Below are 21,677 nucleotides of genomic sequence, written 5' to 3'. Positions count from 1 at the left end.
GGCCTGACGACAGAAGTCCCTCTAGACCCTCTCTTTTTCTTACAGTATTTTGTTGGGCCTTCCTGTAGTCTTAATCCACCCTTTAAAGTTTTTGGTTGTGTAACAAAAAACTCTACGTGGCTTCAAATGTCAAAAGTGTCAAGGTCAATGTGAAATTTCAGCCTAGCTCTCCACTAAGTCTCCTGCTTCTCCAGCGCACATATGTATGTGCACAACTGATACCCTGGTGTGCATTTGTATTGAGCTGGTGATTGTTCGTGTGTATGTTTTTTTCTTTTTTTTTTAAGTTTGTGTGTATGTGTGTGTGTGTGTGTGTGTGTGTGTGTGCCCGCGTGTGTGCTGCAGAGTACGTGTGCAGGTCAGAGGACAACTTTACAGAATTGATTCTCTTCCTTACCACCTTCCTGTGGGCTCTGGAGAGCAAACTCAGGTTGTAGGGCTGGCATAGCGAGCCCCTTTATCTGACGAGCCATCTTACAAATCAGAGGTCTCTGGGCTTGGCAACAAGCACCTTTATTCACTGAGCCATCTCACTAACCCTACCATGTAGCTTATGGCAATAACGATTATCAAGCTTGCCCTTTGGAGTCTCAAAGGCCATTTTTGCCTAAATAACAACGTAATGTTTGGGTCTGCAGAAGCCCAATGAAGGAACAGAACAAGAAAAGAGAAAACCACACATATATCATATTGTATCTGTCTCATCAACCTTAAACTTCACATCAGAGCCTTCTCAGCCCTGTCTGTAGACATGATGGCCATTTGAGAAATATTTTGTCCCGAAGTACAAGGCAGGGTTAACTCCACCTAGAATTGTCTAACGTCTTACCTCCCTCCCTCCAAGGCTCAAATCACTTATGGGCCTCCGTGACTGTAAACACCAGGAGAGAAGCAAGGAAAGGTAGCGTCCACCTCCTAGAAGGTCTCTACCTCTTCCCAGAAGGAACACACATGTTCCTCCCCTTTATTAGCCTGGCCTGCCCCTCTTCTCCCCTGTCTGTAACTCCCACAGTCTACTGGCTTAGAAGTTAACTCACGAGCAAGGCCCCCGCTTCTCCTTTCTTTGGCTATTGAATAAAGTCCTTTTTGACCCCGGTGCTTGTCCCTTGGACACTGGGGCACTGGCTTCTCTTTGGGATGAACTTTTGGACCTGGGTTTGAGCACACAGACATTTCCTGGGGAGTGGTTGTTCCAGAACCCTGACCTAACAGCACAGTACCCTCGGTGTCTCCCCATGAAAGTAGACAACATACATCAATGCAAAAGCATCCATGGAGGAGAAGCAGAGCAAGATGAGCACAACGCAAGCCCCTCCTCCATCTTTCCCCACAGAACCCTATCCCTGCTCCCAAACTACCCCCACCAGACCTACCTGAGGGATATCAGGCACCTGGTTTCCAACGTAAGAAATATGAAAAGCTAAATTGAAGAAAGGAAGAAGAGACATCCACACGACTCCTTCTCCCACTCCAAGCTGGGGAGACTTGGTCAGTATAGCTGAATGGATGAGCACATCCTCCCATCCTACAGCTGGTAACAAGGCAGCCAGGCATCCTCACCGCTTGGGTAGTAGGAATGGGCCCAGGGTTGGGTCACAATGTCCACGGTGGAAAGACAGGAAAACCCTATGGACACGGGAAGAAAAGCATGGGAAAGAGAAGAGCCCGTCATCCCTGTGGGGCTTTTCTGCCGAGAAAGGCAGGAGGCTTTGGATGCTGCTGACAATGCCCTAACTACCCAAGGAGATAGCATGTTTCCCAGAAGACATCTTATCTAAGGCAATAAATAAACTGAGCTCACATGGAGCCCAAATGATGTAGAACCCTGAGTTTCTAGCCCTTCCCTAAACCTAAACAATACCCCCCTGATAAATTCATCTTAAGATATTGTCTTTTTTTAAAAAATGCTTTCAGATGGGAGCGGAAGCAGAGACCCACAGCTAGACATTATGCAGAGAGAGAGAGAGAGAGAGAGAGAGAGAGAGAGAGAGAGAGAGAGAGGGTCTAAACTGGAGGTTTCCATCAGGCCCCTCCCCTCAGGGAACCCCATAGAAAAGAGGGACGAAAGACTGTAGGAGTCAGAGTGGGTGGAGGACCCCAGGAGAACATGGCCCACTGAATCAGCTCTGCAGGGCTCACATGGGCTCCCAGAGACTGAGGCATCACAGGGCCTGCACAGGTCTGCACCAGATCCTCTGCACATATGTTATGGCTGTGAGCTTCGTGTTTTTGTGGGACTCCTAACTCCTTTCGTGGGAGCAGATGGGTCTCTGATTCTTTTGCCTGCTTTGGGGGCTCTTTTTCTCCTATTGGGTTGCCTGCCCAGCCTCGATATGAGGGCTTGTGCCCTGTTTCCTTGTATCTTGTTTCCCATGTTTGGTTGTTGTCTCTTGGAGACCTACTCTTTTCTGAAGGGAAATGGAAGGGGAGTGAATCTGGGGGAGAGGGGAGGTGGGGACAGCTGGGCAGAGTAGATGGGGGGAAACTGTGGTTGGGATGTATTGTATGAAAGAAGGATCTGTTTTCAACTGAGAGAGAGAGAGAGAGAGAGAGAGAGAGAGAGAGAGAGAAGGAGGAGGAGGAGGAGGAGGAGGAGGAGGAGAGGGGGATACAGAACCACCTCTGGAGATATGACTTAAGAGCTACCAAAGACCCATATAAAGTGACTTCATGGGCTGGAGAGGTGGATCGGCAGTTGAGAGCACTGGCTGATCTTCCAGAGGACTTGGGTTCAATTCCCAGCACCTACATGGCAGCTCACAACTGTTACTCCAGTTCCAGAGGAGATGCCACACCTTCACACAGACATCCATGCAGACAAAACAGCAGTGTACATACAATAAAAGTACATTATTTTTAAAAAGAGAGACCTCATTGTAACTCTCCTTTGAGAGAGCACAACCCTGACACCTATGTTCTCTGGGACTCCCTTCTTCTCTGAGCCCCTTTCTCTCTATTCTTAACAAAACCAAACTCTGCTTTGTTTGGCTAGCCTTGGAGTTCTTCTCATTGAAGGCACAGACCCCTGTCTCAACTGAGTGGAGGTCTCTGAGGAGAACACGGCAGACTATCGCTGCTGTGAGCTGTCTCCATCCCAGTCACCACTGATACGCCATGGAATCACTCTTCAGTCACTGTGTCCCTTCTCGTTTCTGGACCTCAGTTTTCCCAACACAGGACAACTCAAGAAAATGACCCCAAGTTCTCTCCAGTTGCAAGTGATCTCATACCTCTTATTGCCAGGTGAGGATGTAGTTCAGTGGTTAGACTCTGACTATGTAAGCATGAAGACTGGAGATGTGATCTGTAGAAATCACATAAATGCAGGGTGGACATGGAGGCCCTCCTGTGATTCTAGCAAAAGAAAAAAAAAAAAAGAAAGAAAGGCAGAGATGAGGGAATCACCAGAGCAAGCTGGCTGTCGAGACTAGCCATATTGACCAGCTCTGGGTTAGATTGAGAAACAATGCCTCAAAAAGGTGAATAAGGTAGAAGAGTGATCAAGGCTGATTCCCAACATCAATGTTAGGCCTCTGCATGCATACACACAGGCAAACATGTATCCACATGTTCGAATTACACACACACACACACACACACACACACACACACACACACACGAAAATGGAAAAAGAAATCAATAAACAAGCAAACCTCAATGACCTCTGTGGGCAGGACTGTGATCCAGGAACAGTACCTGCTCCTTTTCTCAATCAATCTCACCCATTGGTACTTTATACCTGGCAGACACATGGCACAGTGGTGACCCCCAAAGGGAGGAACACCAGTGGCTAAGAGCATCATTCTTCAGTGTCAGCTCTCCCTCCCTGTGTCCCTCTTCTACCCTGCCCTCCCAGCTCTGAAATAGCCTTCCATTTTTTTTAAAAGATTTTATTTATTTATTATGTATACAGTATTCTGCCTGCATATATGCCTGCAGGCCAGAAGAGGGCACCAGATGTCATTGTAGATGGTTGTGAGCCACCACGTGGTTGCTGGGTATGGAACTCAGGACCTCTGGAAGAGCAGCCAGTGCTCTTAACCTCTGAGCCACCTCTCCAGCCCCAAAATAGCCTTCTTTTAAAGAAATAATAATAGTGAGACTAGAGAGATGGCTCAGCAGTTGAAAGCTATGGCTGTTCTTCCAAAGTTCACTTCCCAACACCAATGGCAGCTCACAGTGACCCATAACTCCAGCCTCAAGGAACCCAATACACTCCTCTGGCCTTCATGGGTACCTGTATGCACATGGCAGACACACAGATACATACACAGACATATAAATAAAAAGTAAGCCCAGGATGGTTGGTACAAGTCTAGAATCTCTTGGGGGTCGGGGGCGATAAGACCAGGAGTTCAAATGCCAGGACTGGCTACATAGCAAGGTGAAGGACAGCCTGGGCTACACAAAACCCTGTGAAGAGAAGAGGAGGAGAAGGAGGAGGAAGAAAAAGAGGAGAAGGAAGACAAGGACGAGGAGGAGGAGGAACAAAGAAATAATGCAAAGGCCCTTAGAGAAAGAAATGAGGACATGGCCATCTATGCTGCCCTTCAATTTTATTTGGAGAATTGAGTGATACCCGAAACCCCTAAGCTTTGGACCACATAGGCAAAGCTGCAGGAGGGGTTTTAGAAATTGCTGCGTTTCTACAAGGTGCCAGGTAGACACAGAAATAATAAAACAGCTTCTTCAGAAAACATCTGAAAAGTCCTACACTTACACCAAAGCTCTACCTGGAGTCCCAACCTGGTCTCTTTAACCATAAATTAACTCCTCCAAGACTCAGTTTTCTCATCTGTCAAATGGGAGATGAAACCACCTACATCAAGTGATACCCTTGGTCTGAAGCTTGGGGTATAGGATAAAGTCATACACAAGATTGCTATTGTCATTCTGGTGCAGAAAGGGAAGGGCAGCTACACTCAGCCACAGGCCGGATGAAGTTCCTGGTGGAATATGGATGGGGTGATGAATTCACTTTTAGGTACTAATGTTTGGACCAGGTTATATGATCTCAGGTGATCCACTCCCAGTTCCTCATCTGTTTTCTAATCCACTAAGAAGCTACTTACTGCAGCATTGTTCAAAAGAGGCAAGATATGGAGTCAAGGAAGGTGTCTATCAAAGAATGGATGGACAAATCTATCTATGGTCATAGACATGGTGAAATACCATTCAGCCATTAGAAGGAATGAGGTTGTATCATTTGTGGCAACATAGGGATCTTAATGTTAAGTAAAACAAATCAGACACAGAAAGATAAATACTCCCAGAACGCTAAACTAGAGACAGAGGAGAGGTCAGGGGAGGCCAGGAAGGGTAGGGGGCTTGGCAAGGGAGAGACATTGGTTAACAGGTAACAATGTAGCCACAGAGGAGTACAGCAGGTAACAATATAACTGCAGAGGAGTACAGCAGGTAACAATATAACCAGAGAGGAGTACAGCAGGTAACAATGTAACCGCAGAGGAGTACAGCAGGTAACAATGTAACCGCAGAGGAGTACAGTAGGTAACAATGTAAGTGTAGAAGAATACAGCAGGTAACAATGTAACCAGAGAGGAGTACAGCAGGTAACAATGTAACCAGAGAGGAGTACAGCAGGTAACAATGTAACAGCAGAGGAGTACAGCAGGTAACAATGTAACCAGAGAGTAATACAGAGGGAAACATTGTAACAGCAGAGGAGCACAGCAGGTAACAATGTAACCGCAGAGGAGTACAGTAGGTAACAATGTAAGTGTAGAAGAATACAGCAGGTAACAATGTAACCAGAGAGGAGTACAGCAGGTAACAATGTAACCAGAGAGGAGTACAGCAGGTAACAATGTAACCAGAGAGGAGTACAGCAGGTAACAATGTAACGGCAGAGGAGTACAGTAGGTAACAATGTAAGTGTAGAAGAATACAGCAGGTTACAATGTAACAGCAGAGGAGTACAGCAGGTAACAATGTAACCAGAGAGTAATACAGAGGGAAACATTGTAACAGCAGAGGAGCACAGCAGGTAACAATGTAACCGCAGAGGAGTACAGTAGGTAACAATGTAAGTGTAGAAGAATACAGCAGGTAACAATGTAACCAGAGAGGAGTACAGCAGGTAACAATGTAACCAGAGAGGAGTACAGCAGGTAACAATGTAACCAGAGAGGAGTACAGCAGGTAACAATGTAACCAGAGAGGAATACAGAGGGAAACATTGTAATAGCAGAGGAGCACAGCAGGTAGCAATGTAACAGCAGAGGAGTACAGCAGGTAACAATGTAACCGCAGAGGAGTACAGCAGGTAACAATGTAACCACAGAGGAGTACAGCAGGTAACAATGTAACCGCAGAGGAGTACAGCAGGTAACAATGTAACCGCAGAGGAGTACAGCAGGTAACAAGGTAACCGCAGAGGAGTACAGCAGGTAACAAGGTAACAGCAGAAGAGTACACTTCTGACTCTATCACAAAAGGCTATTTATGGCCAGCCATCTTTTATCTTGTAAAATAAGTACAATTACTTCAAAAAATTTAACAGGGTCTCAATAGATAGCCCTAGCTGGCCTGGACTCCCTGTATAGAACAGGTTGGCCTCCATCTCAGGGATTCACCTGCCTCTGTACCCCCAAGTGCTGGGATTAAAGGCATACCAGGCCAGAGCATACTTCTAATGTCTTGTCACAAAGAAATGATAGATGTTTGAATTGATGAACAATCTAAGTGTCTTGATTTGCTCAATATGGAGTCTATACATATCCAGAACACCACACAGTGACCATGAAGATGTATAGTTACATTAGTTTAAAAGGAAGAGAGACGACTCTTATCCAGATGAACAGTGTAACTCTGAGACCAGGTTCAAAATACTCCAATGAATTTAGAAGACACACACACAGCCCATATTTGAGCCCCCTTCAAGCTTGCATGCCTACATTCCTTCATATCTCCATAGACTATTCAGTATACCTCCAAGATCCTATGCCTCAAACTGCCATACAAGAATGAAAGAAGCAGATAACCAGACTGCAACTCACAACTCCAGGGAGGCTACCTAGTAAAGAGGACCCTAAGAAAGACACAGGGATCATCCAACAACAGAGAAATGGATGAGATCTACATTAGCAAACTGGGCGTGGGGTGGGGGGTAATGGAGGGCAAGGGTCAAGGGAAAGAGAGCTTAGGGGAGTGGGAGGTCCCAGCTGAATCAGGAACTGAGTGGGAGAACAAGGAAAGAGATACCATGATAAATGAAGATCCCATGGGAATAGGAAGAAGCAGAGTGCTGGAGAGGTCCCCAGAAATCCACAAAGATACCTCCACTATAGACTATTGGCAATGGTCGAGAGAGTGCCTGAGCTGACCTACTCTGGTGATCGGATGGCCAAACACCCTGGCTGTCATGATAGAACTCTCATCCAGTGACTGATGGAAGCAGATGCAGAAATCCACGGCCAAACCCCAGGTGGAGCTCCAGGAGTCCAATCGTCAAGAGACAGGAGGGATTATATGAGCAAGAGATATTGAGACCATGGTTGGAAAAAGCACAGGGACAAATAGGCAAACTAGTGGAAACACATGAACAGTGAACCAATAGCTAAGGAGCCCCCATGGAATAGGACCAGGCCCTCTGGATAAGTGAGACAGTTGATTAGCTTGAACTGTTTAGGAGGCCCCCAGGCAGTGGAACTGGAACCTGTCCTTAGTGTATGAGCTGGCTTTCTGGAACCTAGGGCCTATGCTGAGACATTTTGCTCAGCCTTGGTGTAGGGAGGAGGGGACTGGACCTGCCTCAACTGAATCTACCAGGCTGGACTGAATCCCCAGGGGAGACCTTGCCTTGGAGGAGGTGAGAATGGGGGTTGGGTTGGAGGGGAAGGCTGAGGGGTGGGAGGAGGGAGGACAGGGGAATCTGTGGCTGATATGTAAAATTAAATTAATTATAAAATAAAAATATTTAAAAAATAAAAAGAATGAAAGAAGCCCCCCATACCACCTCAACTCTACATTGTCACAAAAAATATATTATCAGCCAGACAATGGTGGTGCACACCTTTAACCCCAGCACTTACAGCACTTGGGAGGCAGGGGCAGGTGGATCTCCATGAGTTCGAGGCCAGTATGGTCTACAGAGTGAGTTCCAGGACAGCTAGGACTGTTTCACAGAGAAACCCTGTCTGGAAAAACCAAACATATACATCATCATCATCATTTAAGTTGCACTTGGGGTCAGCAAGATAATTCAGAGGGTAAAGGCACCTGCCACCAAGCCAAAAGGAAGAATGGAAGCCCAGAACCCACATGTGGAAAGAGAGAACCAAATCCTGTAAGTAGTCCTCTGACCTCCACACTTAAGCCATGGCACACTCCTTCACACACACATATACGCATACATACACACACACACACACACACACACACACACACACACACACACGTATACACACAATTTTTTAAAGTGTAACTAAGTTGTGTTCACTTCTCCCACCTTCTACATTGCTCTCAGCTGGGCACACTGTTGGCACACAGTTCTCACACAGAGTACACGGGCCCCACCATGAGGAGCCAGGCCTGTTGGTCAGCTTTAGAGAGAACCCCACCCATGTCCCTATGGCCCTCAGGCCTTTAGAAGTCATGTGCACTGTTATCTTCTTCATGGTGTGGGGTGAGGCTCAGAGAAGGACAGTGTCCTTCCCAGGGTCCCAATGGCTTTTTGGGGACACTATGTTGGAATCCAGTTCTCCAAATGCCTGACTCCCACTGGCTTATATTGGAGTCCTCGTCCTCTTGTCTGACCAGTGGTGTTGCAAGTTAGGAGTGTACACCTTCACCCCACCCAACAAGGTTTCTTTGGGCTGATGTCCATGAAAGGCCCTGAGTCAGACACCAGTATTCCGGTCACCCCTATCCAAAAGATCTGAAGATTAACGCCAGATTCTTAATCAATCTGGAGAGGAAAGCAAAACCAATTTGACCCTAAGCCCCCGAACACTCTGAGTTTACAGATCTCATTGCCTGGAGGGAGCCGAGCTCTATCGGCAAGACGAAATCTAAAATTAGAATCAAACCGTGGAATTTCAATTGCAGGCCCCAGAATGCAGCCTGCCGCTCCACAGACCAGGAATAGCACGGTGTGATGGTGCCAGACAAGGGAAGAAAGGACATTTCGCAAACCACAGCCAGGGCCACAGTTGACTCAGGGCAAGACCATGAAGGGTGGGGCCCAGCATTCAACCAAGGGTCTGTGTGTCGATCCGAGCTGCAGGTAGCAGTCATGCAAGGACCTGGCTGGGGTGCAGCAGGGACTCCGCCAAGGGATGTGACCTCCGTCCAATTGTCCTTTGTCTTTTAGAACCCCAGTCTCCAAAAAACAAAGCAACGACATGCCCCAGAGAAGTGGCCAGGCTTTGGGGAGACTGGCACATACCACTGGGGCTGCAGGAAGGAGCGGTAAGGATGAGCCTCCTCTTTGCAGTTTTTAAAATTACACTGTTTATCTATCTGTGGCTGGGATGGGGCACGTGGAGGTCGGAGGAGAGCTTACAGGAGTCAGTTTTCTCCTTCCTTCCACCAAGTGGGCCCCCGGGGTTCAAACTCAGGCTTGACAGCAAGCACCTTTACTGATGAGCCATCTCCCAACCTGGGGTGGGACTCCTTAGGAAAGGGGAGAGGAAGGGGAGAAGGAGCTGGGAAGATGACCCAGTCGGTAAAGTGTTTGCTGTCTTGAGCTTGATTGCCCAGAACCCGCAGAAGAGCCAGGCACATGGCTGCATGTGGCTATAATCCCACTTCTGGGGGTGGGGGTGGGCAGAGACACGCGGGATGCTGAAGCTCACTGGCCAGCCAGATTTGTTGAGCTCTAGGGTCACTGAGAGATCTTGTTTCAAAATAACACAAGGTTTCTGGAACCAGGTGTAATGCTGCATGTCTTTAATCCCAGCATGGCAGAGGCAGAGGCAGGCTGATCTCTGTGAGCTCAAGGCCAGCCTGGTCTACATAGTTCCAGGACAGACAGATCTACATAGTGTCTCAAAAAAAAAAAAGTGGAAAATGATTAAGGAAAACACCTCAAATCCACCTCTTACTTCCATAGGTACACAGACACACCACAAATTCAGAATCGGCATGGGATCTCAGAAAGAGCCCTGGTAAGGGATTGGCCCTTCAGAATCTGTCTCCGGTATCCCTGTTACCAGTGAGGTGTTTTAAGTTACACTGTTGGCACATAGGCCTCAGTCAGTGCTGCTTTCTGAAGACGAGACGAAGGGGAGGAGATGGGTACAGCTTGAGAAAAATGCTATAATTTGTAGAAGGAGGAAAATTTGGCTGGTTCATCTGCACCAAGCAGAGATAATGACAGAGAATAGAATCCCAAGAAACTCCTGAGACTACCCTCAGCCCCAGAGCTCTAATCTGAAAGCCACATGCAACTTTAAGCAAATCACACCCCGTCCCTGCCCAGGAAAATGCTTCTGGGAATCATGTAGCATTTGACTCTTCTTGCCTCCAAGGAAGCTCTGTCCTTCCATGGAGCCTCCAGTGATTCTCAACCTGTGGGTCGCAACCCCACAGGGGTCGCATATCAGACATTTACATTACGATTCACGACAGTGGTAAAATTACTACTGTTATGAAGTAACAACAAAATAGTTTTATGGTTGCGAGATCATCGCAATGTGAGGAACGATATTAAGAGTCATAGCATTAGGAAGGTTGAGAACCACTGCCCTGGGTAAGGTGTCTTTCCCATCTTCTTAGTGCAGACAGCAGGCTCTTGACATCTGGGAAGACTACCCTGAGATGGGACATGTAGGAGTTTTCTCAGAGGCAGAAACGGGTACTCCTTAGGAGAGTGTGTAATAAATAGTTCAGCTCTAATCATGAAAATCATCAGGCTGGGTTCGAGATGTAGACTGCTTGTCTAGTAAACAGGAAGCCCTAGATCCTGTCCCCAGCTCTGTATAAAGACAGGTATGGTGGTGCACAAGTCTGCAATCCCAGCACTCAAGAGGTAGAGGCAATGGGATCAAAAGCTCAAGGCGATCCTTGGCTACCTAGTGAGTTGGAAGCCACTCTCTGGGCTACATGAGACCCTGTCTCCAAAGAAAAAAAATAGCTGCATTGGAGTTGTTGTCTCTTTTCCTGGGATTGGGAAATACCAATACAGCTCACAACTCCCTCCTTTCTCTCCTCCTCCCTGAGTTTCTTCAGGCAAGAAGAGGTGGGGCACCCATGCATGTGGGCGTGGTCTCATTCCAGCCCGGCTAGAGCAAGCCCTGAGGCCAGAGCCAGCTCTGAGGCCAGATCCACTGAGCCCAACTTGCACCTGCATCCACACCTCCCCGATTGCCCCCTCCCTACCCTGAGCTTGCCCTTTCTGAAGCCATCATGTCCGTGACCAAGACTGCTGGGAGTCCCCAGGTAGCCACCACTGTCAAGCTGGACCTCGTGTCGTCTCCTGAGAGTACCAAGAAGGTGGAGAGCCAGGATCCTAGTCTCATGAATGGGAGCTCTTCAGAGACATCGAAGAAGACCAAGGGCATAACGTGAGTGCGGCTCCCTGCCACCCCATGTCTGCTTCCATCAGCTTCCAGCCTGGACCTTGAGGTGGGTGTGTCTGACCCTCAACCCACTGTGCCGCCAGGAACACTAACGAGGAAAAGGTGGCAGCCATGGGCTGTGTTAAATAAGAAATTCTAGCTGAGGGCAGGTTTAGAATCTGAAAAGTCCTGAGAGGGAAACTGAGGCCCAGTGGCTTTAAGCCACATGCTAAAGTTTATAGGCAGAGAAGAGACTAGACTATAGTGCTGTTGCTAAAGTCAATTTGGGGCTCTCAATGTCTAGGAAGGGAGTCAGAACTTGGAAGGAAGTCGGGATCAGAGCATAAGACCACAGTGGCCTCGCCAACCAACAAGCAAGCCTCTCACTGTAGCAAGTCCCTGCTGCCACTAAGGTTGCAATGGTGCTACTCAAGGAACAGCATGTAGAAGATTCTAGTTTCTTCCATTTCCTGGAAGATGGGTTCTGGAGAAGGGGACATGCACAAAGGTTTTGAGACCATGACAAGCTGCGGGGCTCCAGCACGTTCTCCCGCATTTAACTTCACCAATACAGCAGTCCAGCGAGCTCAGACTCACGCTTTAAGAAGCAAGCGTGGCACCTTCAGTGTAGAATGGCACTTAACAGAGGACCAGAAGAACCAGGTTCAAGTGCAAGCCTGTCCTTCTCTCCTCCGAATCCACTTCCCTCATATGTAAAGCAGGGAGGATCAGACATGACCCGGTACATTAAAGGAGTGTGTGTGTGTGTGTGTGTGTGTGTGTGTGTGTGTGTGTGTGTGTGTGCTGAAGGTGAACGTGGAGGAAGAGAATGTGTGGCAGAGAGGGAGAAGTTGCTGACGGGATGGACTCAGTCTCTCTCCATAGCACCTGCAAGACACTGCAGGAAAGGACTCCATGGCTGCTGGCAGATGTGACATGGCCCTTTCGTCCCTGGAACTGGTCCTGGACCTTCTAAGTGCTAGAGATCACCAGAGTGAGCTGTTGAGGCCCCTGGGTCACCCACTGCAGAGCAGGGATATTTCTCAACTTTGAGAGAACCAGCTGACTCTTGTCCTGTGTCCCTGGTGGCTGAGGTGGCAACTTCAGCTACTTAAAAATCAAAAGAATAATGCCAAGCGTGAGCTAGAGAGGACCTTGTGGGGCTTGGAGACAAGCCATACAGGCTGGGCAAGCAAGCAGCTGATGGAGTCTGGCCTCCTGGGTTCAGTTTCCGCTTACCAGCTGGAGACAGTGACAGAGTCTAGAAATGATGGCTGGCTCGCTCCTCCCAGGATGGCTGCACCCTCTGTGTGAGCATGAAGCCCCAAGCACAGTACCTGTGTACTCTTAGCTGCCTAAATATATCTGTGACGGTGGCTCTAGGTCACCAAAGGAGTCATAGACGGAACCCAGGCCTCCTGGCTCCTGGTCCAGAATTTTGCATGGCTTAACACACTGCAAGCTGGCTGAATGGTGGCAAGCTAAATTCTGATTTCCTAAGTCCTTTAGTTAGAAATTTCCTAAGTGACCTGTTGACCCCTTCCCAGTTGCAAAACAAGCCCATCACTGGGGGCCAGGGGGTGTAGTTCTCTGTCAGCAATGTTGACACCCACAGGGAAAGGGAAAGGCATGCAGGGCTCTCCACCCCCCTTCTCCTCCAATTGTTCTTTAACTCCTACCAGTCCATGAGTAGACCTTCTGATGTGAGAGGACTTGGGGGTTAATGCAGAGACTGGGAGTTGGGTGAACTCTTTCAAAATAGCATTAGTCTTAACATTCACAGAGGCCCTCCAGAGCCAAACATGTGCCCCCACAAAATGACGGAGCTGGAGAAGTAGCGGCCTTGGGTTGGAATCCTGGTTTGTCTGATTCCAAAATCCAGGCTCCTTCCAGACTCCTGTCACTGATTTAAGATGATCTGCTGGCTGCAAGGGTTTTTGGGGGAATTTCTAAGGCTTCTAACGGGTTAGATAAAAGCCAAGGACCCTGTTTCACAAGGTCAGGACACAGAGACATCCAGAAGAAAGCTGGGGTTGACATTCACTGGGAGAGAAAGTTCCCAACTTGGAATTTTTCTCCCCAAATGACCTTGTCCTCTGAATCAACCTCACATCTCTCTTAAAGAAATAGTAAATTGAGGCTGTGGACACAGATCCATTGGTAGAGTTCCTGTGTAGAGGGCACAAGGCCCTGGGTGTGACCCCCAGTACTGCATGAAGTGGGCATGGTGGCACATACCTGTAGTCCCAGCACTGGAGAGGTGGAGGTGGGACAATCAGAAGTTAAAGGTCATCCTTGGCTACGTAGTGAGTTCGAGGCCAGCCTGTGCTACATGAGACCCTGTCTCAGGAAAGAGAGGAGAGAGAGAGATGGAGAAGGAGAAAGAGAGAAAGGGGGAAGGAAAGAAAGAAAAAGAAAGAAGAAAATCACCAGTGAGTGCTGAGGGTACCACTCAGTAGTAGACCACTTGCCTAGCATCTACAAGGCCCTGTGTGATCCCGAACACCATAAGGAAACAATAACAGAAAGAGTGGGAGTCCTTTGCTTTAGTTTGGGTTTTATTGGGCTAGGGGTCATGCCATTCCCCAGACTTAATGTCCTGGGCTAGGAAGCAAAGAAAACCTCTCTGGAGACCAATCCCCAGATGACCCACGTCACCTGATCTATTACAGAGAAGTCGCAGGGACTCTTTTCCTGTCTGCCTTTCCCCCTAGTTTTGGAGTGCAGTCCTGTCTCTGCCACAGCTTGGGAAGTCAGGTTGGTCTCTGGGCCTCAGTTTCCTCTGTGGTGACTTGGGGCTGCCCCTTTCGGCCCTTGTCCTGGGCCTGCCTCCTGGAGTTCAGCAGAAGTGAAAACCAGAGCTGCGAAGCAGCTTGGCTTCCAGCCCCAGCTCCCCGGTGTATCCGTGGACGAATCAATTAGGTACTTTTGTGCCTCCATTTCCCATCTGTAAACTAAAACCCACATCAATGCCTACTTCACTGTCTTGCCGAAAGGATTAAAGGAGATGTTATACATAAGCTATTTAGCACAGGGTCTCACACAGTTAGTGCTTCGTGGCATAGACTGAGCATGAGTTGCTAAGGCTGGGACAATCCTGGACAACTTGGGATGGGTGGTCACCTTCCAGGAGACCCACCAGGGGCCAAGCAAGGATACAGGAGCATCAAGGTGGCTGTGAATCTACCTGCCCAGTTTAATTGAGGTGTTGGCACACTGTGAGGGAACGGCTGCTAGATTCTCTCCCATCCCCCCTCCCACGTCCTCATACCTCCTTCTTCTCCTGCAGAGGGTTCCAGACATTGGTTCATCTGGTCAAAGGCAACATGGGCACGGGGATCCTGGGGCTCCCCCTGGCTGTGAAGAACGCAGGCATCTTGGTAAGAGGAATGGTGGTGGCGGGGAGGGGAGGGGGCATTATGAAGAGCTGTGGGATGGGGGAGGAGACAATAATGGGTTCAAATGCCCCATAGCAGACAGTGTTTCTGGGGGGGGAGGGTCACTGACATGGACCTAGAACCCAAACATCCAGCCTGGGTCTAAGTTCTGCCTTGGCCACAGGCACTACGAGTCTAGTCAGTCAGTTACTCTCAGGCCTCAGCTTCCTCTTCTGCAGAATGTAAGGGTTGAAGTTGGACCAGTTATCCAGTCTGGCTTTACAGAGCCTAGGTGTCCTTGGGGACACCTCAGAGGCCACCAAAGGGATATGTGGTCAAGACTTTGGGTCCCCTGCTTCCAGCACAAGCTTCATTGCTATGTGTACTTTTTGGACATTACTTGAGACTGCTTTTGGAAAGAATAGCAAGATGGCTTTCAACAGTTTTCTAGAAAGTCCTTTCAGAGCTAGCAAATGGCTCAGTAGATAAAGGCACTGGCTGACAAGTCCAATGACCTGAGTTTGATCTCTGGGACACCCCTGGTAGAAGGAAAGAGAAAGGACCTCCTCTGACCTCTCTCCTCTAACCGCTACACACTGTACTGTGGCGAGCTGGAGTCCCCACCCCCAAACAAAGAGGGAGAGATCTTTGAGTCCTCAGCAGCATTTGCACTACTAAGCTGTCCTCTCTCCCACCTTGCTCATGTCTGCCCTGCCTGCAGATGGGCCCGCTCAGTTTGCTGGTGATGGGCCTCATCGCCTGCCACTGTATGCACATCCTGGTCAAGTGTGCCCAGCACTTCTGCCGCAGGTGAGGAGTGTCCCATGTGTGGGTCTCGGGGACATCCCCAAAACATCCTACATTAGAAGAGCTTCCTTCTCCATGATCCCCGTGATCGCCATGAGCTGCGCCAGTATCTCATAGACTTGTCCATTCAGAATCCTGTGCCCCACTCTGGAGGGTCTCATTCACAGGATCTGGGCAACAGTCAAGAGTATGCATACATTCCTAAGACGATCCAGGACAATCTGATGCTGCTGGCCCAGGGTCCGCATTTGAAGAACTACCCTTGGAGCCAGTAAAGCAGAGGCATCTGATTAAATTGTGCAACTTCTTCCTCCAGATTGATAAACTAGAATTAGGAGAGCACTGAAAATCTACCTTCACCAAGATAACTGGTGATGGGTCCAAATCGATGCATGCTTATACTTTAGTTCCCCTCTGAACTGCTCCTGTGACTGGGTCCTTTTAGCTCTATCCCGAGAGGAGGAGCCAGGTGGATTTCGCATGGTGATCGGATGCCACAGGGTAATCTATGGGGTTGTTGTGACAGTGGAGAGGCCAGCAGGTACCAGAGGTGACAGAGCTTGGGAGTGGGCTCTGATCCCATGATGGCACTCAAGACTGTGGCACCCTATTCAAGAATGGGGAGACCACAGGAGAGGTCTGGACACACGGCTGCTTGGCTGACCTCAATCTGGCCTTTCAGCTTACCTGGTCGGCCCACCTGTATATTGGGTGTAAATAACTCTTGCCTGTCCTTGCCTCTGAGAGTCGAACCCAGTTCAGTGACAGCCATGGGTCTAGGCACCACTACACCTACGCCAGGCGTGTGCTGTTACTCATGCTGTGTGGTAACTCCTCAATTTCCAGGTGAGAAGAAAGCACAGCGGAATTATAACCGCCTCCATTAGAACCTGCTGTGTGGACTCCGTGTTCTTTCCACCCCGTATCTGTGTGGTCTGGGTCTGGATCTCTTGACTTTTTAAAAAAAAAAACCTGTGAGTTGTGAGGAGTGAAGGGAGCCCTGAGTGGATGTGCAGTTTTGACATGAGCACAGCACGTCAAGGACCCCAATGCCCCCAAAGCTTTCCCAAGGTGAGGCTCAAAGAGATGGCAAAACCTTCCTCGGCTCCTAGTGTGACTGTTGACAGTGTATGTAGCGGCTATCAACCACAGCTGCTTCTTCTGGGATGACTGCAGCCTGAGGCTGCTCCCGTACAGAGATCTCCTACCCAGATTAGGTAAACCTGCCTCCTTGTTCAGCTGCACACACTAAGCCTGCCTCCTCAAGTCAAATGTGTACAGTAATTGCACTGGGTTCTGGGCTGCTGCGGCTGACGCCCCGCATCAGAGTGAGCACACTGGATCCCAGCTTTTCTGTCCATGTGTCTGTCCTTTTCCTTTCTTCCTTCCCTCCTCATCCCACTTAGGCCCATCCCTGGAGTGGTGCAGAGCATGGCCGGAAGTGCATGCATGTGTGCATAGATGTGTGCATGCATGTGTACACATGACACACAGCACGCTGTGGAGGTCAGAGGACAGCCTCAGCTGTCAGTCCTGACCTTCCACCTTGTTTGAAAAAAAAAAAAAGTCTTTTGTTTGCTGCTGCACATACCAGGTTACACAGCCAGCACAGAGCCAGGGGTTCAAGGATTCTCCTGTTTCTGCCTTTCACTCTGCGGGAATTACAGACCTGGGCTACTGTGCCTGGCTTTTACGTGGGTCCTGGGACTTGAACTCAGGTCCTCATGCTTACACAGCATCTGCCCAGCTTGGCCTCCCGTCTCTCTGAAATCATCATCTTAGGTTCATCGGTCTCTTACAGTGCTGTATGTGCTTTTCCCTGCAGACTCAACAAGCCCTTCATGGACTATGGGGACACAGTGATGCACGGCCTGGAAGCCAGTCCCAACGCCTGGCTGCAAAACCATGCCCACTGGGGGAGGTACCTTGTTCTCCCTTGGTTTACAGCGGGTCGGGATATGGAAGGAGAAAACGGTACTGTCAGGGAATGTCTTCTTTCCCCACAAGGCGGCTCCGAGGTCAGACTCTCCACAGGGAGGGGGGGTCACTGCCAATGTCACCTATCCAGTTCTATGTCACTCTCACGAGAGGTGTTCCTTTACCATACGTTCTTAGGGAACCACACTTACCCCTGCAAACAGCACACGGAAGGAGACAGACAGCAAGGCTTTGCCCTTGCATTACCCAGGGTCCGTTGGGAAGGACAGACGGCCTAGAGTTCATTATGCAATACCCATGGGATACACACGAAAGAGGTTCTGGCTACTACCAAACGGGTGGAGGGTTATCGGGGCCAAGGGAAGAGGGGCGTGTCGGGGGGCGTGGCTTCACTGGAACAGCTGAGATGGATTCTGTAGAAAGTAGCCTTGAAGGATTAGGAGGGAGAAGGCAGGGCCTGAAGGACCTTCTGGGAAGAGGGCAGAGCTGGGGAGCAAGCCACGTGGGGATGTGACAGGTGGCATGAAGGCAGAGCCAGGGTGGGGAAACTGAGGAAGCTGTCCAGTCCCATGGTCTATTTTATTTTTTAACTGTTTAATATGTAGTCATTTGTTTGGTGGGAGGGGTTCATGTAGAGGTCAGAAGACAACGCATGGGAGTCAGTTCTCTCTTCTGATCACGTGGGTCCCAAGGATTGAACTCAGGGTTTGGCAGTGAGCATCATTATTTACTGAGCCGTCTCGCTGGTCCATATTGTATAGTTTAGACCCTCTCTAAGATTTTATTATTTTCTTTTTAAATGTATTTATTTGTATTACTTTTAATTATGGGGGGATATGTGCATGTGAGTACAAGTGCCCCCAAAGGCTGGAAACACTGGATCCCCTGGAGCTGAAGTTACAGGTGGTTGTGGTGTAGGGGCTGGGAACCGAACTCTGGCTCTCTGCCATAGCAGCATATGCTCTTAACCACTGAGCCATCTTGTCAGCCCCTTTCTTAAGAAAACAGAAAGCCAAGAGAGCTTTTAATTGGAAAGCACGTGTGCATTCTTGGAAGGTTCATCCAGCTTCCGTGAGGAGAAGAGATGATGAGGAGCAGAGGGCAGACTTTGACCCCTGAGGAGGTTTTAGTGTAGACAATGTCCATTCCAATGGTAACAAGGGGAATGAAGAGGTTGTCTCGGTAAGAGATTAGCCGAACAGAAAGGAGAGAGTTGGAGCTGGGGGGTGGCTCATCGGTCAAAGCCTTTACCTTGCAAGCATGAGGACCATAGTTCAGATCTCCAGAACCCACACGCATGTCAGGTGGGTGTAGTGGGCCACCTACAATTCCAGATTCAGAAAGTGGAGACAGGGGATTCCCAAGAGCAAGCTGGCTAGCAAGACTAGCCATATCAGGGAGCTCTGGGTTTGATTGAGAGACCCTACCTCGATGAATGGTGGTGGGAGAGCAATGGAGAATGATTTTGCCTCCACATGCATGCACACACATGTAAAATATGCATGTACCCATGCACAGATGCATTAAAAACAGCAAAAAAGGGTCAGATTGACTCAGACCTCTACCCACTTCTATTTTGGACAACCTGGGTCTGCGGTGACATTTGAGAGGAGACCTCACTGGGTATAAACGCCAGGCTTGTAGAACTGAAGGCGTCAGTCAGGAGGCCAGGGAGAGAAGAAGTCTTAGGAAAGAGTGGAAAATGAAAAGAACAGAAAGACCCAGGTTTAGGACACTTGATTGAGCTGAACTGTTCCTACCTGAAGTCCACCTGTTAGCTCTCAGGAGCGACACCTGTGTCAACACCGCTGTCCTTGGTGCCTGAGTTTAAGTCCACTCCTCCGTCTCTGTTTTCAGGCCTATCCCACCCCATCTGCCATCTGTTTCCTGGTCACCTTCGGATCTGCATATTCACTGGTGTGGGCCAGTCCTCTCAACATTTAAATATGGCCATGTGTCACTTTCTTATCAAATTTTGTAGGCTTAACCATGTGGCTTAACCGTGTTGCATAGCCACAGTCTAAGCATTCCATATAGTTATCCATGGGATATCTACCAAATGCCTGCTGTCTTAATTAGGGTTTCCATTGCTGAGATGAAACATCATGACCAATAGGCAAGTCGGGGAGGAAAGGGTTTATTGGGCTTACACTTCAGCATTGCTGTTCACCACTGAAGGAAGTCAGAACAGGGACTCAGCAGGGCAGGATCCTGAGAGACAGGAGCTGATGCAGAGGCCATGGAGGGTGCTGCTTACTGGTTTGCTTCCCCTGGCCCGATCAGCTCACCTTCTTATAGAACCCAGGACCATCTGCCCAGGAATGGCACCACCCACCATGAGCTTGGTCCTCCCCCAATGATCACTAAATGAGAAAATGCCTTAGAGCTATAGATGTCATAGAGGTGTTTCTTCAACTGAGGCTCCTTCCTCTGATGACTCTAGCTTGTGTCAAGTTGACACACAAACACCAGCTAGTATAACGGATCCCTTGTCAACTTGACATATAAACACATCACTATTAAGCCACGACCCTCCCTTTCTTATTCATCCCCAAGATCTCACTTTAAAAACATAAATAACTTTAAAAGTCCCACAGTCTTTACAATTTAAACACATTAAAATTTTAGTAACCAATCTTTTAAAATACAAAGTCATTCAAAATTCAAAGTCTCAACTATGGGCTCCAGTAAAATATGTTCTTACTTCAAGAGTCAGTCACAAATCAAAGCAAAACAAAATTCCAACCGTCTAATGTCTGGGATCCACTCACGATCTTCTGGACTCCTCCAAAGGGTTTGGGTCGCTTATCCAGCTCTGCCCTCTGCAGCACACAGCTCATCTAGGCTCTAGCAGGCTTCACTCCACTGCTACCACTGTTTTTGGTGGTCATCTCACAGTGCTGGCATCTCCAAAACCCCGGGGTCTTCTGCTGCAACTGGGCTGCCCTTTCACCAATAGTCTCTCATAGGTTCTCCTCATGGTGCCAAGCCTCAACTTTGCATGACCCCTTCAGTCCTGGGGGTCTGCCACTGAGGCTGCACCTTCACCAATAGCCTCTCCTGGCCTCTCATAGTGCCAAGCCTCAGCTGCTCTCCATGACCCTTTCATGCCTTCAAAATCAGTACCACCTGGGTGACTCTTACATACTACCAAGTCTGGCTGCCAGTAAGAGGTACATTCTTGGCCACCTCTGGAACACAACAACTACTCTGTACTCTCAGGAAACACCTCCCAGAAGATTTCACCAGGGATGCTGGTCTCTTCTTAATCATCGCTAATTTCTTGGCTCCAGCTGGCCAGCATCAATTGTCCCAGTACCATTAAGGTTTCACTGAAGTAGTTCCGGTATCTTGTTAATCACCGCCCATTCTTCAGCCCCAGCTAACCAGAACCACAGGAGCTTAATTCAAAACAACAAATGGCCCTGATAGAGTCTTTAAACTTCCCTCTGAAACTTCAAAAGCCTGGCCTCCATCTTCTGTACTGCTCTCAATATTCTTATCTTTCCAGGTTCCCACAGAACATCCCACTGAGATCTCTCAACACTCAATGGCTCTCCTAGCCCAAAGTTCCAAAGTCCTTCCACAATCCCACGCAAAAACATGGTCAGGTCTGCCAAAGCAATACCCCACTATGCTGGTACAAATTTGTCTTAGTTAGGGTTTCTATTGCCGTGATGAAACACTATGACCAAAAAGCAAGTTGGGGAGGAAAGAGTTTATTTGGCTTACACTTCAGCATTGCTGTTCATCACTGAAGGAAGTCAGGACAGGAACTCAGCAGGGCAGGAGCCCAGAGGCAGGAGCTGATGCAGAGGCCATGGAGGGTGCTGCTTACTGGCTTGCTTCCACTGGCCCGAACAGCTCACCTTCTTATAGAACCTAGGACCACCTGCCCAGGGGTGGCACCACCCACCATGGGCTGGGCCCTCCCTCAGTGATCACTAAATGAGAAATGGCCTAACAGCTGGATGTCATGGAGGCATTTCCTCAACTGGAGGTCCTTCCTCTGATGACTCTAGCTGTATCAAG

At 48.8% G+C, this 21,677-nt stretch overlaps 1 protein-coding gene across 1 annotated transcript in view; it reads left to right on the top strand.

The window, feature by feature from the left end:
* The first annotated feature begins 11,231 nt into the window (after positions 1-11,231).
* Slc36a2 (solute carrier family 36 member 2) overlaps positions 11,232-21,677 on the top strand; it is a 31,682-nt gene continuing 21,236 nt past the window's right edge. The window contains exons 1-4 of the mRNA XM_059270586.1: positions 11,232-11,529; positions 14,813-14,903; positions 15,622-15,710; positions 17,533-17,628. Coding sequence (XP_059126569.1) covers positions 11,372-11,529; positions 14,813-14,903; positions 15,622-15,710; positions 17,533-17,628 — 434 coding nt within the window. The 5' untranslated portion in view covers positions 11,232-11,371. The remainder of the gene's footprint in view (positions 11,530-14,812; positions 14,904-15,621; positions 15,711-17,532; positions 17,629-21,677) is intronic.

The sequence above is a fragment of the Peromyscus eremicus genome, chromosome 8a (genome assembly GCF_949786415.1).
Source record: "Peromyscus eremicus chromosome 8a, PerEre_H2_v1, whole genome shotgun sequence".
Taxonomy (NCBI): Eukaryota; Metazoa; Chordata; class Mammalia; order Rodentia; family Cricetidae; genus Peromyscus; species Peromyscus eremicus.
Note: the sequence above shows the minus strand (reverse complement) of the source record. Positions and strands in the feature narration are given on the sequence as shown.